This window comes from Stenella coeruleoalba (assembly GCF_951394435.1).
Source record: "Stenella coeruleoalba genome assembly, chromosome: 4".
In the NCBI taxonomy this organism is placed as follows: Eukaryota; Metazoa; Chordata; class Mammalia; order Artiodactyla; family Delphinidae; genus Stenella; species Stenella coeruleoalba.
The window spans coordinates 2,997,501-3,012,091 of NC_137149.1; the positions used below are offsets into that span (position 1 = coordinate 2,997,501).

At 60.7% G+C, this 14,591-nt stretch overlaps 1 protein-coding gene across 3 annotated transcripts in view; it reads right to left on the reverse strand.

Annotated features, from left to right (window-relative positions):
* The window catches only part of CPZ (carboxypeptidase Z), a 25,278-nt gene extending 15,596 nt beyond the window's left edge, over positions 1 to 9,682 (reverse strand). For 2 of the 3 annotated variants that reach the window (XM_079920937.1, XM_079920938.1), the window contains exons 1-4: positions 9,384 to 9,682; positions 4,380 to 4,412; positions 3,111 to 3,485; positions 473 to 688 (exon numbers count right to left, since the gene is read on the reverse strand). In XM_079920937.1, the coding sequence (XP_079777063.1) occupies positions 473 to 688; positions 3,111 to 3,485; positions 4,380 to 4,412; positions 9,384 to 9,471 (712 nt within the window). In that variant the 5' untranslated portion in view covers positions 9,472 to 9,682. Of the gene's footprint in view, positions 1 to 472; positions 689 to 3,110; positions 3,486 to 4,379; positions 4,413 to 9,356 lie in introns of all 3 variants that reach the window. The other variant, XM_079920939.1, reaches the window with a different exon arrangement.
* Positions 9,683 to 14,591: the final 4,909 nt, after the last annotated feature.

The following is a 14,591-nucleotide window of genomic DNA, read 5'->3' on the forward strand; positions in this document are numbered from 1 at the left end:
TCTCTGAATGTGGACCGCGCAACTTAAAGTAGCAAACGTCAAGGGCCAGGACCCAGAGCCCCACATACCTGCCTGGGGTCCGGGTGTGCCAGGGCAAGGTTGCAAAAACAACGAAAGGTACAGACAAAGCACAGTTAAGTTTGCACTACAGACGCACGAGGCCCGACGTGCCTGCAGCCACCGTACACCCTCACCTCACGCCCCCTGACTTGTATAGCCCACTTCTGCAGGACCGTGGCCGCCCCCCCGCTGCTCCTCCCAGCGATGCGGCTGTGACAGCGGTCACACATGCCCGGTGGGACGGGACGTGCACCCCAGCGCCCCAAGCACACCCCGAAGCGCCCGCCCGCGCCCTGTCCCCCAGACATCGGGGACTTTGATCAGGTGCTCGTGCACCCCAAGGCCAAGCAGGCCAGAGCCTTTTCCTGGCCCAGGCCTCTCACCCCTGCCCCCGCCGGCGACAGTGGCTTACTCAGCTCGTGCTGGCCAGGCAGGCTCGAGAACTCGATGACCAGCAGCTCCCGGCCGTCGAAGCTACGCCCGATGCTGTAGGTCTTGGCTACGTGGGTGCAGCGGGCCGCCGTCTGCTTCAGCACGCGGACCATCTGGGCGTAGGAGTGGTGGGTGAAACGAAGGAAGGTTGGCGGAAGGCCCGAGGGCAGCGCCTCCTCGACGACGTCCAGGCCTCCTGGGGGAGGGACGCGGGTGCCGGGGGTCAGCTGGGGCCTGCCCGCCCCCCTCCCCACCCCACGATGACGACAAGGGGCCCTGCCCTCTCCCGGCGCCCTCACCCCGACCACACTGCACCGGGGCAGCTTGGGGGTCGGGACCCACCTGTCCCCCTCGGATGGCTCCCCGGCCAGTCCGTGTTTGCTGGTAATGAAAGATCTCTTTATAATGCTTCATATCAACAGCTAAGAACAGCCCCCAGCAGACGTATCCAGCAACACAGTTCCCGGCGTTACCATGAGTAACGATCATATGTAGTTAGTTTGGAAATTTTACGAAAGACAGAACAGTAGAACACGAAGCAAGAGGCACACGGACAGAATCCTCAACCCAAGGAAACGCTCCGTTCAGCTGCCGCCCCTGACTTTGGGTGTCCCGGGAGCGTCAAGCTATAACTGGGGGGAGGGAGGCAGGGTTCTGTCCTTTACTGTTGTTTACTCAGCATCGCGGTGGAAACAGTTTCGACATCTTGTCAGGGAGGCAGCAAGGCTCTGAAAGGCTCCTTACTGCCCACTATTCCACTACCCTCCTGAGGCCAGACGTTAGCTGTTATTACCCACACAACAGTGAGCATGCGGGGGGGAAGGCGGAGAGAGAGGGAGGGGGATGGGAGCGGGAGGGGGCAAGAGAAAAGCTTTTTCCCCAATTTTAAAGTTTTCTTAGGAGAAATTCCTGGGCTTCCAGGTCGAGGGAAGGATGCTTTTTAGCACAATCCACAGGCCAGCTGGCTGTCCCCTCCCACCCACACAGGCACCCCAAGGCCGGCCCCAGGGCCCCCTGCCCACCCCCTTCCCCGGGGTCTCTGCGCAGGAAGACGCAGGTCCCCGCAGGCTGGGGGGAAGCACTGATGGGGAATGCTTTTCCCAAGCGTCTCACTTGCCCTGTGGTTTTGTTTCTCCTCAGAATGGTTTCCGAGGGAGAAGCAAGCAGATGGAACTGGTAATTTGGTGGCAAAATTGCCCAAAATAAACTCTCTCCAGCCCACTCTGCGGGCTCTCTCAGGGCGGGCAGGCTCAACCCCAGGGAGATGTCTGGTTTCCTTCCTCTGTTTCTCGTCCCCCACCCGGCTGTCCCCGCTGTCCACACTTCCTGCGTCCTCACGTGCAGAGGGCTCCTGTCTGCCTGCAAGGTGCCACCCACGGGCCACCGCATCGCCCAGAAGCTGCAGGTGGACGGAACCCCCCAGCGCCCCAGATTCAGCTCCAGGATCAGCCCTGAGCCCCGCACAGCCAGCGAGTGGAGGCCAGCCCAAGGCACCTCTGTGCCCCAGCCCCCGCCATCCTCAATGTCCCAGCCAGGAGCCATGGACACAGCAGGTGCCCAAGAGCTGTTTGCTGAACGGACAGATGGATCCATCCATCCGTGACTGGCCTGGCTCCCACCATCCACCAGGCAGGAGCGGCCGCCTGCCGCCACTGGCCTTCCCACAGCCTCCACTTTGCCATCTGTAAAATGGTTACACCAATATTCAGGGTCGCTGTGGGGTCTTCATGAGACGGTACGTGTATAGCACTTGGCCCCAGATCACGTGAACCTCCCCGCGAGCTCCATGACACGAGCACGTGAGAAGCCAGAAGCCGACGTCACTCTGCACCGCCCCGTGTCACACACTGGCCACGTGTGGCTATCTGTATTTAAGCTCAAATTCATTAAAATCTAACCAAATCAAAATTTAGATCCTTAGTCACACTCGGGAGCCACGTGTGACCAGTGGCTGCTGACTGGGGTGGCGGTGGCACAGAGGCTTCTACTAGTGGGGCTGCTGTGGGGTCCACTGTGCACTGGAGCTATCCCTCCTCACCCAGTCTGGAAGCCCAGCCAGGGGGTAGGGAGGCCTGCAGAGGCACTTGGCCTGCACGCCCCCCCTCCTCCAGCATCTCTACCAAGCGGGGCCCCAGGAGCTCCTTGCACACCCCCCAAGACGAGGGGCTCACCACCACCTAGGGCTGCCCATTCCATCACCACGACCCAGGGCTGCCCATTCTACCTCCACTGGTTTGTCCACACGAGAAACCAAAGCCCATCTCTGCAGCCCCTCTTCCCCTCTCCCCTGGGGCTCCACAGACCCCACTTTGAGGAGTCTAGCTGCCACTCCCGGCCAGTATTCTACGTGTGGTCTTTCAGGACTGACCACAGGCATCGGCAGGCTTTGCCGGGCAGGCCTCACGGGGGGACAGGCCCTCCTCAGAACAGTGCCCTCTGTTCTCTGAAGGCGGGGGAGGGGTGCCGTCGAGGACTCACACATCTCCGCCCTCCCAGCCGCACACCTGCATCCAGGGCCTCCTTGTCGGCGCCCTGGCCCAGGCACTTCCCACCCGACGTGCGTCCTATCCGCCCGCCCGCCCCCCAGCTGCTCACCACCACGGGACTCCAGAGCCCACCTCGCAGCTTCTCCAGGGGGTTGTAGCAGCCCTCCTCCTGGCCCGCGAAGTAGCGGCCGCAGTCAAGGAAGTAGGGCCACGCCATGTCAATGGCGTCGAAGGCGGGCTGGCAGGCGTCCCGTAGCGCCTCGCAGACGTGCCGGCAGGGCCTGCGCGCCCGGCCGCCCTCGCACCGTGGGACCAGCACGGCACAGCCCAGCAGACGCAGGTCCGGGTTGCACTGGCCCTCCAGGAGGTGGTGCAGGACGCTCAGCAGGATGTACTCGGAGCTGGACTCCACCGCCACCCGGGACCGATGCTCCAGCAGCGTGGGGAAGGTCGTCTGGTTGTAGGAGGCATCGCTGCAGGTCTGGAGCTGCAGGTCCACGCATGTAGCTGGGGGAGGCGGGGTCACCACGTCACTCCCTCCCACGATGCCCCACCCAGACGCCTACTAAGGGCCTGCTCTGCCCCCGCTCAGGGCCGGGGCCTGGGGGATGGGCACCTGCAGCGTGGGAGGGAGAGGCCGGGGCCTGTGGGAGGACCAGAGAAGGCTCCCGGGGCTCACTGGTGAGAGAGCAGGGCAGGCTTCTCTGGGTCCCAGCCTCCGCGTGTGCCAAAGGGCTGCAGGAAAGCCACCCTGGCCGAGGGTCTGCCACGGTAGGGCATGCCACTGACTTCCGTATGGGGAAAAGATTTTCCTACTTTAAAAAAAATCTAGTCCCTCCACTTAGAATACACCCGATGCCTAAGTCTGGCAGGAGGGGCATTGAGGAAACGTGTGCTTCTGAGCACCTGTGATAGGTCAGAGCCACGCCGTCTCCCAAATCATCCCGAGATCAGTATTCCCTTCCTTGTTTGACAAAGGAGGAACTCAGGGCCAGGGAGGGAAGGGGCTTGTCCCAGCCCTGGACTCAGCAGGTGCCGGGCACAGGACTGGGAACGCACAGGATGAACAGCCAACGCAGCGGGTGTGTGCACACCTCACAGTCGGAACCCCGCCCACTTAGATCCCGCCTTGGCGGGGGGGAAGGGGGGAGGGGAATAGGAGGACCCCCTGCAGGAGGCGGGGCAGAGCCAGGCTCGGGAGCCCAACTGCACAGAGGGAAGGGCCTCCTTGTCTCGTTTTGTCTGATTTCTGGCTGTTTCAACTGGGTCTGGATCTAATCGATGGGCCACCTTATTCATCACCACTTTAGAACGGTGGGTTCCACCCCCTAAAACGCTTTGATAGTGTGAAGGACCTGCGTCACCGCTACAAAACAAAACCAGGAAGTCCGTGTACCGTACCGCTGTCCGCAGCTCCTGCCCTGGGGCATCCACCTGGGGAGAGAAAGGGCGGTGCTGTCAGGGGAGCGGACCCCTGCCCATCAGTCGTCCCCCACATGTGCTCAAAGGCGCTGCTGCTTCTCATTGGGTACTGGCCAGGCCGCCGGCCCCCTGCCCACCCTCCCCTTCACAGCCACCCTCTGATGTCCACATGGCCGTGCTCCCGTATTTCACAGGAGGGGAGACTGAGTCTCGAAGAGGTCACACGACTCCCCTAACGGAAGACAGCCAGGACGAAAGAGCCCTGGCTCACAGTGGTGGCCGATCGCCGTGGTGAGGATACTTCCACTGTGGCCAATTTCAGCTTCCTGCAGCTCAACGAGTTCTCACCAAATTCCCAAATATTTAACAAGCAGCCCTCAGAGGCTGTACCCGGGGCTGCACCCCCGCAGTGCCTCTCACCCCACGCTATTCCAAGTTCCCCCGAGACTCAGGCAGGCAGCGGCCCCCTCCCCTCCAGAACACTCTGCAGCATGCTGTCTCCTGTTTCCTGAGAAGAGGACCAACGCGTGAACTGTCCTTGGAACTGTGGGTTTCAAGGGTCCTCCCCGAGGCCCAGACACATGGACCCAACAGTGAGACCCCTGGGAAGGTCAGTGAGACCAACCTCAACCAACACTACCCGCCAGGTTCCCCATCAGAGGCAGGTCCCAGGTGCTCTGTGAGAGCTAAGAGGAAAAAACAGCTCCAAGAGACGGAAATCAGATTTAAATCTCAGCTGGTGCAGGGGTCCCGGGAGGCAGAAGGCAGGCTGGGTGGCGGAGGGCAGGAAACAAGACAGCGCTGGTGGTGGGGAGGGTACTTCCGGGTGGTGCAGTGGTTGACGCTCCCAGTGCAGAGGACCCGGGTTCGATCCCTGATCAGGGAACTAGATCCCACACGCATGCCGCAACTAAGAGTTCACATGCCACAACTAAGGAGCCCGGCTGCCGCAACTAAGACCAGGGGCAAATAAGTAAGTAAATAAACAAACAAACAGAAAGTGGGAAGTGGGTGCAGGGGGAGCCCAGGAGGAGCAGGGTAAGGAGGCTAAGACCAGAGGGAAAGGCTGTTTCTAACCCCGTAACCTCATCGCGAACTAGGCCTGGACCACAGCAAGGGTGGGACCTGCTTCTAGGGATTCGCCTTAAGATCTGGGGGTCGTGGAAACCCGCCTGAGCACGTCAGTCCCCAGTGGCGGGGACGCGGCGGGGGCCCGGCAGCCCCCCGTGAGGACCTCTGCACACGGTTCCCCCACCGTGGACTAGGCGGCCACAGTCCCTGACCCCTCGGGCCAGCTCTCGAAGCTCTCATGGGATGGAGACGTTCAGGGTGCCCTCTCACCACCTGGTGAGCCAAGGACTCAGGCTGTCCTAACCGGCTGGTACCACTTGGCAAAGAAACGGGCAAGAGAATCATTTTCCTAAAGTATCCAGGCAGTGGAACTGCCACCCTTAACGCAACAGAGAGGGCTGCTGCATGTCAACCACCCATGCCCTCAGCTGCCCGCAATGCCCGCTGGGATGAGGCTGGCGGTGAGTGAGGACACCTGCTCTCAGCCTGCAGCCTGGGGATTTCCACGCACCCGCCCGACTCCACGCCTTTACGGTCTAAAGCGTCTCCAGACTTGTGCCCACTGCCCTCTGCGGCATGAGGAGGCGTGAGGATGAATCAAAACATAAGGGAAAGAAAGAAAGAACCAGAAACCGGCCCAGGGCAGCTTGGAACGCTGCGCTGTCACCTGCTTGTCTGCGCTGATGTCGGGAGAACAGATGAAAGGACGCGATCGGAGCAGGACCCCCGGGAGCATCCGTGCCCAGGGCTCACACTCAGAACTCACGCTCAGCTCGGCCGACCCGCCCTCACGGCCCGTGCGAGCTCGGACCCACACGGACGCCACGATTCAGTCAGCTCGGGAGCCCGAGGCCTCCCTAGGCGGATGGCTCCAGCCAAGGCCCTCACCCCTCCTCATGCCTGCACCCACCACGCGGAGGCTGCGCCTGCCGTGTGCCCAGCCCAGAGCCAAGGGGGGCGAACCTGAAGATCTGCTCAGATTCTCGGCAGGCGCTCAGTGGGCAGAGCCCCCGCTGGCCCCGGGGCCTGTGCTGGCCTCAGGCAAACGCGTGGCAGGGAGGCCGGAGCACAGTGACTGCCACGCCTGCTCCTTCAAAGCCATCAGATGCCACACGGTCGCCTGGACTTGAGTGGATCTGACAAGCGGATCCTCCCGGTTTCACGTGGCTTCGAGCCTCCCTGAGTCACAGGTGAGAAAACTGAAGTTGGGGAATCAAGCTCCTCTCTGTGCCTCAGTCTTCTCATCTGTAAAATGGGGATGATACTAAGAGTGCCCACTGTTGTTGGAGGGTCCGATGAGGTGGTGCTGAGGCCAGGGCCTGGGCCCAGTAAGGGCCCAACACACAGTGGCTTGGGGTCGCACGGGGAGAAGGAGGGACGGCCGGTTGTGACCCTCCCGCCAGACAGCGATGCCCAGTGGGAGGACAAGGGCGCGGCATCTGCTGACTTGGTCACCAACACTTCCAGGGTGGGCACCGGAAGCAAGACAGAGAGATGGGTGGACTCGCTTCCTGCGGCTACCATAACAAAGAACCACAAATTGGAACAACAACATTGTTCCTCTCCCGGTTCTGGAGCCAAAAGCCTGAAATCAAGCTCCTGGCAGGCCACACCCTCCGCAGGGTCCGGGGAGGGTCCTCCTGCCTCCTCCAGCTTCCACCCCCCGCAACCCTGGCTGTGGCCACATCACCCTGCTCTCTGTCTCTGTCACCACACGTCCTTCCTGGTGTGTCTGTGTCCAAATTTCCTCCTTCTTCTAAGGACACCAGTCATTGGATTCAGGACCCCCCCTAAAGCAGTGCAACCTCTTCCTAATGTGACCGTACCTGCAAAGACCCTGTTTCCCATGAAAGTCACGGTCACAGGAAGGGGGAAGGGGGGTAGGACTTCAACATATCTTTGGGGGACACAATTCAACCCATAACGATAAGCAAGCCCCAGGGGGTGCCTTTGGGGAGCTCGGGCTGGAGGTGGTGTGAGAGAGGACACGCCATGCAGGACGGTAGCCACGAGCACTTAAAAAAGAACGTAAAACAGTTCATTCTTAATTTTTACATTGAGGACAAAACAGTGAAACAATGTTTCAGATATATTGGGTTAAATCAAATTTGTTATTAAAGTTAATTTCGCCTGTTTCTTATTATCTCGCTCGTGTGGCTTCTGGGAAATGTGAAGTGATGTATGTAGTTGGCATCGTTCTGTCGGGCAGCGCTGGTCCCAAGGCTGCTTTTGAGCAGTCCACACGTGACCGTTACACCTCTTGACCACAAGGTGTCAGCATGTCTTCAACGAAGGGAGCAACATTGACCTGGGGCTGAAGGTCTTCGAGGCGAGGAACGATAATAGAATGAGGTAAGAGAGGTCAGGCCATCTGCCCAAGACCACACAGCAGTGTAGAGGACTCAGGATTTGAACCCAGACCTGCCTGGCCCCTAGGAGCATGAAAGTTGCCTCAAACCCCAGGCTCTCGATAAAGACCTGAGGGAGGCAAGGGACAGGCGGGGGGAAGCGTCTGGGCCCGCTCTGAGCCCTGGGACGGTGAGGACGTGGATATATTCCTGGACATAAAAGCCTGGACTCAGGCTGCCTGGCCCTGCCCACGTCAGCGTGCGGTCTGGAAAAGGCACTGGGTTTCCATGGACCACACATGCTCATCTGTAAGGAGAAGATCCAACCAGAGGAAGGAATTATTCTAGAAACAGTCACTGATGCCACCACGGAGTGGAGGACAGAGATCCACCCTGCTCATCCCTCCAGGTGAGGAAGGGGCAACCTGGGTCCAGAGGAGGGGGCTGCATTTCTCCCTGGAAAAATGGGAGGTCAGGGAGAGCTTCCTGGAAGAGGGGACTGTAATCCCTGACATTTCCTGGGGCCTCAGGAGAGGACCCTCAGGGGAGGGCCCGTCCATGACACCACGCAAGTTCCATCTGCATCCCGTGCACAGATGTGCAGGAGTGCGTGTGAACACACACACACACACCCATACACACTCCGCCTGGCCCGGGTCTTTCTGTAGCAAGTGGGGGAGGAAAAAGGTGAAGCGGGGTAGAGGAGGAGAGAAAATTCAGTTTGGGCTGAGGGAGAAGAAAGGGAAACGATGGCCGTCGGCACATTCGAGAGGCATCTTGCTCCTGGCACACCCACTGGGCTGGTGCCCGCAAGTTCTCAGGTATCCACAAACCTCCAGCGCTCGAGAGATTCCGAATCTGACATGCCCAGACCCCTGTGCCCCAGGGGACCCCGCCCTCCAGGGGCACAGATGTCTGCTGCTGCTAAGAACCCTGAGGGCAGCGGACTAGATACACCCTCACCTTTAAACGTAAAGGGAAAGCAGCGAGGCCCACTCCAGAACGGGAGGTGTGGTCAGGACCGGAGCCCGGGCTCCCGGCTGGCCCCCGCCTCAGCCCGGCACCCGGGAGGGTCCCTGGCTCCCGACACTCTCCCCCTCCCCCTGCCCCAGAATCCTACCCCCTCCTCCCCGGCCCTCTGCGCCCACTTCCGGAGACGCTGTTGTCCAGGCCGCAGAGATGGGAGGGAGGGGTCAAGAGTGTGCCCTGCCCAGAGGCCGCCCCCCTCCTGGAAGGACCAGGGACCTCGGACGACCTCTCCTCCTGCAAAGTTCTGGCATCCGCTCCCTCGGACCCCACCTGCAGGGCGCCCTGCCCGCTGTGCCCAGACCGAGAAGCAGCCCCGGCCAGAGCACCGGGTACCTCCGCTGCCCACAAGCTGCCTGTGCGTTCCGCCCGGGGGTCCCAGCCTGGATGCGCTCAGACAGCCGACTGCCCCCTCCTGCGCAGACCCCGAGGTCCAAGGTCACAGGGTGCCCACTTGGGGACCATGGGTCACGCGGGGGATAGTTCCCGGTTCCGGGGCGCCGAGTTCCACCCCAGGGCGCGGGCCGTACGGCCTTACCCGCGGCGTCCGGGGTGGGCTCGCACCAGGGCCGGGCGGCGGCGAGGACCAGCATCGCGAAGAGCAGCGGCGGCGGCGGGGGCCGCATGGTGGGCGGCGGGCAGGGTGGCGGGCAGTGATGTGGCACTCGGGCCGGGGCGCAGCGCCGCGCGGGCTCCCGCCCCCCACGAGCGCGGAGTCGGATTACAGCACGGCGGCGCCAGGAGCCGCGCAGAGCGATGCGGCGGGAGGGACCAAGGAGCGCGCAGCCCGCTTCCGGGCCGATGCTCCGCCCCGAGCGGTGGGTGCCCTCCCTGGGGCTCGGTTTCTGCCTACCCCCTGACCTCCAGATCCCCTGCTGATCCTGCCTACGAACCCTGATTCCTGGGGTCGGTGGGCAAGACTGGTCCGTGCTGGACCCAACTGGCGGGGAGCCAGGCCAAATCATCCCCAGCTCTGGGCCTGGGTCCCAGGACAGGAGTGATTGAGTGTCTCCACCTCCCCTCACCGTCACAGGCTGTGGATGCACCTGAAGGGTCGGGGGGCGGGGGAGCGGTCAGGTACCAAGAAGGGCAGGCAGCTCCTCGGTCGCCTTGGGCGACCCCCCACCTCTGAGCCGGCACCCTGGGGAGGAGCCCCCTCCGGGTTTGCTCCCAGCAGGACCTGCCAGGGAGTCTGGCACCAGGGGTCCTCAGTGAAACGTGGCAGTCCCTCCACTCAGCCCATTAAAGGAGCCAATAGAGGTCCAGGTGGTGGCGTAAAGGCTCACGGGGGTGTCTCCTCCATCCCCCCCACCCGCCCCCAGCCGATGGCAGGGCAAAAGCACCTCAGGGGCGGGCAGAGAGCCCAGCGCAGACACCCTAACTCCAGGGCAACATGTCTACACCTGGGGGTGCGAGAGAGCCCCTTCCCACTCCCCTCCCCTCCCCCGTGCTCCTGCCTGCATCACCAGGAGCCGTCCCGGCAGGAGGCCTGAGGGGCCTGGGAGAAGGGAGGCCCAGGACCTCAGCCCCAAGGGGAGAAAAAGGTGGTTCCTAGAGCCCCTCTCTCCTCCCAGGGTCAGGACTGCTTGGGCGTTCGGCCAGCGCCTTTGAAACCCTCCCCCCGCCCCCCCAAGGAGCTGGACAGGTGCTCACTCTGCTGTCCAGATGTGCGCACATCTGCCTGCCAGCCACTTCTCACAGCCCCACAGCTGTGGTCCAGCCAGCATGTACGTTGCTGTGCTCGTGCCCTGAGTACTGGGAACAGTGCGGGCCAGACACGGAGGTCCTCAGCCCAGCATCGTCCCCTGGGGCAGGTCCCTCCCCAGCTGGGCCACTGGCCCAGACCATCTTTGGAGGCCGGTTCCTATATGGGCCTCCTTCACCAACTGTCCTGGCTGGCAGGGAGGCCGGACCCTGGAGCCAGATGTCACCCAGCCCTAAGACTTGGGATGAGCCGCTTAGCCCAGAGGCTGGGGTGACAGTGACAGTACCTGCTGTGGAGCACACATGGGAAGAGGGCTTTGACCCATCGTTGGCTCAGAGAAGGAGCCGCTCACTCCACTCACGTCAGCACCTCCAGAGTCTGGGGCGCTGGCCTCCATGCTACCCTCTGTCCACATGGACTGCAGGCTTGTCCTTCCAGAAGCCCCTGGCCTTTCTCTGGGCAGTCTCCCGGGCACTTTCCTTCGACTTCCCCTCTGAGGTTTCTGGCCCACACTGGGAGTGTGAATGCAGACCCCAGTCTTCCTGAGTGCCAGCTGGTGGTGCCCGTACTGGGGGACGTGTGTTCCCTCCCCCTCCCTCACCCCCATGCGCCCACATGGGCATAGGTGAGTCTCCTGGCTGTCCTCTCCTGCGACGGGTTCAGTTCTGAGCCTGAGCCCTTAGGTGGTCAGCTTCGCGCCTCCGATGACAGCCCTCTCGTCCGGTTTGTTTTTCTCTCTGAGAGATGCATAACATGCGACGGGTTCAGTTCTGAGCCTGAGCCCTTAGATGGTCAGCTTCGCGCCTCCGATGACAGCCCTCTCGTCCGGTTTGTTTTTCTCTCTGAGAGGTGCGTAACAGTAACGATACAGCTTTAAACCAGAGGCGTTTGGGCTTGGGTGGAAAAGATCAGTGTTAGCTGTTGTTTTTAAAGGACAGGGAGGGTGGGAGGGAGGGAGACGCAAGCGGGAAGAGATATGGGGGCATACGTATGTGTATAACTGATTCACTTTGTTATAAAGCAGAAACGGACACACCGTTGTAAAGGAATTATACTCCAATAAAGATGTAAAAAAAAAAAAAGACCGAGTGAGAAGACTCTGGTGATCCCCTCTAGGACTACGCTCTTCCCTCTCCAATGAAGTTGGAAGGAACAGCCTCTCGCAAAAGCTTTTTAGCCAAGAGGTCGATCCACCAAATCGTTCTGATCCGAAGGATCCAAATGGTTCGTCGGGGGCGAGTCCCAGGCAAGGTTAACCCTCCCCAGGCACTGAATCCCCGCCACCGAATAATGGGCCAGAGGGGTGGGGGCAGCCTGCGGCGAGACCTGTGCGTCAGGATGGAGCAGATGAACAGAAGGTGCAGGGAACCTGAGTCTGCAGGCGCTCGGCTGCCTGGGCCAGCGGACAAGCCCGTGGTGGCTGCTTGCAGAATAAGATGCTGGGCGAGGAGCCACACGGTGTTGCGGAAAGCGCAGAGACTCTGCCATTCCTTATCTGCCACTTCACCCTTCGAAGGACGCTCAGCCAGAGACTGACCTCAGCAAGGGACTCCTGATGGCCAGGGGTGTGTGCCCAGCAGCCAGGAGCCCATAGGTGACGGGAATCCACTCCCCGCCGGCTGGAGACGGTTTCCTGTGCGCCCCTCCTTCAGTGTCTGGCCGAAGCACCAAAGCCTCAGGGAGCCACCCCCATGCCCCCACCTCCCCAGGAGCCCCTCCCCATGCTTCCTCTGGGACAGCGCTCCGTTCAGTAAATTAACCATGTTTAATTCAAGCACGAGGGCTCTCCAGACACGGGCTCGGTGCCGCCCCTGCCGGGCACTGGAGAGATGTCCTCCTCTCATGCAGCCCTTGCCTGGAGTTGCCAGCAAGGAAGCTGGCAGCCACCCTCTGTGCAGAGGCGAGTCATTCCCGCCCTGTGGGTTGCAGGTCCTCTGAGCATCGGAGAGGAGGCAGGGACTCTCCCCAGAAGGGCATGAGCTTTGCAGGAGAGCCAAGTGCCCCTCCCGGCACACATGGTGCAGGGTCTAGTAGGGGTCATCCTGGAGGCCCAGCAGGGGACCCGCCTTCCTGGTCACGGACAGCTGGCTTCAGGCTAATGCAAGGGCAGCTTTTTCTCCTTCCCAGAGAAATGAGAGACTCTTTGAATAAAGTGTTTATTGGTTCACAAAGTTCCTGGGACCCAACACCATTTTGCAATACATTTAAGTGCACATGAAAAGTATCTTTCAAATAAAAAAAAAAAAAAAACACCACAAGCCCAGGATGAAAGACAACACAGGGACTTCCCTGGTGGCACAGTGGTCAAGAATCCTCCTGCCAATGCAGGGGACACGGGTTCGATCCTGGAAGATCCCACATGCCGCTGAGCAACTAAGCCCATGCGCCATAACTACTGAGCCTGCGCTCTAGAGCCTGCGAGCCACAACTACTGAGCCCGCGTGCCGCAACTACTGAAGCCCATGCGCCTAGAGCCCGTGCTCCACAACAAGAGAAGCCACCGCAGTGAGAAGCCCGCGCACCGCAATGAAGAGTAGTGCCCACCCACCGCCACTAGAGGAAGCCCGCGTGCAGCAACGAAGACCCAACACAGCCAATAAACAATAAATAAATTTATAAAGAAAAAAAAGAAAGACAACACAGTGAGTAAGCCACATCAGCTGAGAGAGAGAATGTTCTAGAATGCCTAGCACAGACACAGCTAACAGCACTCCCCCAGGAGGGGCCTGTGCCTGAGTGGTCTTCTAGAAAATTCCGTGGGGCTTCAGGGAAGACAGAATAGGGAGAGGAACAGCCACCACCTCTAATAAGTGTCGTCTCTTTCCAACCGTGACATTTTCAGCAGGACAGTATGCACACATTTCCTCAAGTGGATGTAAGGCTCTAAGAGCGGATTTTCACATGGCAAGCCTGTGCGTGGCTTGGCATGGGGCCCAGCCCTGCCGGCTGGCACGCTTCTCCCACCCTGGGGATGTTCCCAGGAAGTAGAAGCGGGTTCGACCTGCAGATTCATGGCCTGGCTCTGAAGTTACAGACAAGCGGACCACGCTCTCCTTTGCAAGAACCGGGGGCACCCGGGGGAGCCCCGTGGGCTCTGGGTCCACATGCCTCCTGTGAATGAGGGCAGCGAAGCCCGCCACTGCCTCATATCTGCAGCCTACCGCCCAGGGCTGGAGTGACGGCTTCCACTGAACTGACTGAGTAGTTTATTTTTTAACTGCTTCCTGACCCCGTATCTATAGCTATTATTCTCTCAAGTAATTTGCTTTGTTTGAATTGCACCTTATATTTTATGAGCGCTTAAATATACCCTGCTGGCGGGAGGTGCTGGAGAATCAGCCGCAGCAGAGCCAACAACACCCAGTTAGTTGGAAAAGAATTCGTCAAGGCGGCTCCACCAGGCTACAAACCGTTACTAACGCCTTGAGAGGCCGAAAGAGCTGACTGCTGTGTGTGTGTTTGGAAGGAACGAACTCAGGACCCACCTCGCCCTGGACCTGGGCGGGGGCCAGTGCTGCGGGCTCTGCAGGGTCCTGTGGGCGGGCCCCTGTCAGACAGTCCGTCTTACCAGGTGGCGTCCCCCACCCCCAATCACGCCGCCCACCCCTGGTTCTGCAGGGGGCCGGGAGGAAGGAAACAGTGATGAACAGGATTGAAGAGGAAATCGAATCCATTCGTTCATTCACTCACTCACCTGTACAGCCTCCCTCTGCTGGGCACCATTCTCTCTTTGAACTGTGACATAGGACAGATGTGCACGCAATTCCCGGACACTGTGCCCTGGGTCCATTTGGCAACAACGATAGCGGGTGGCCCTACCCGGGAGCGTTCCCCTGGATGGACCACTAGACTGAGGGTGATGCCACCCAAGGGAAGCCCCACCCTCTCTGGGCTCCAGGGCTGAGGAGAGTGGCCGCAGTGGGGGAGGGAGGCCCCCAGCCTCCCGGCCGCTGCCCCCCTGGACTCCTGGGCTCTACCCGCTGCTGTCACTCTCTTGACCTTCTCATGACTGTCATCAAGAGGCCCAACGGTGGCCTTGGG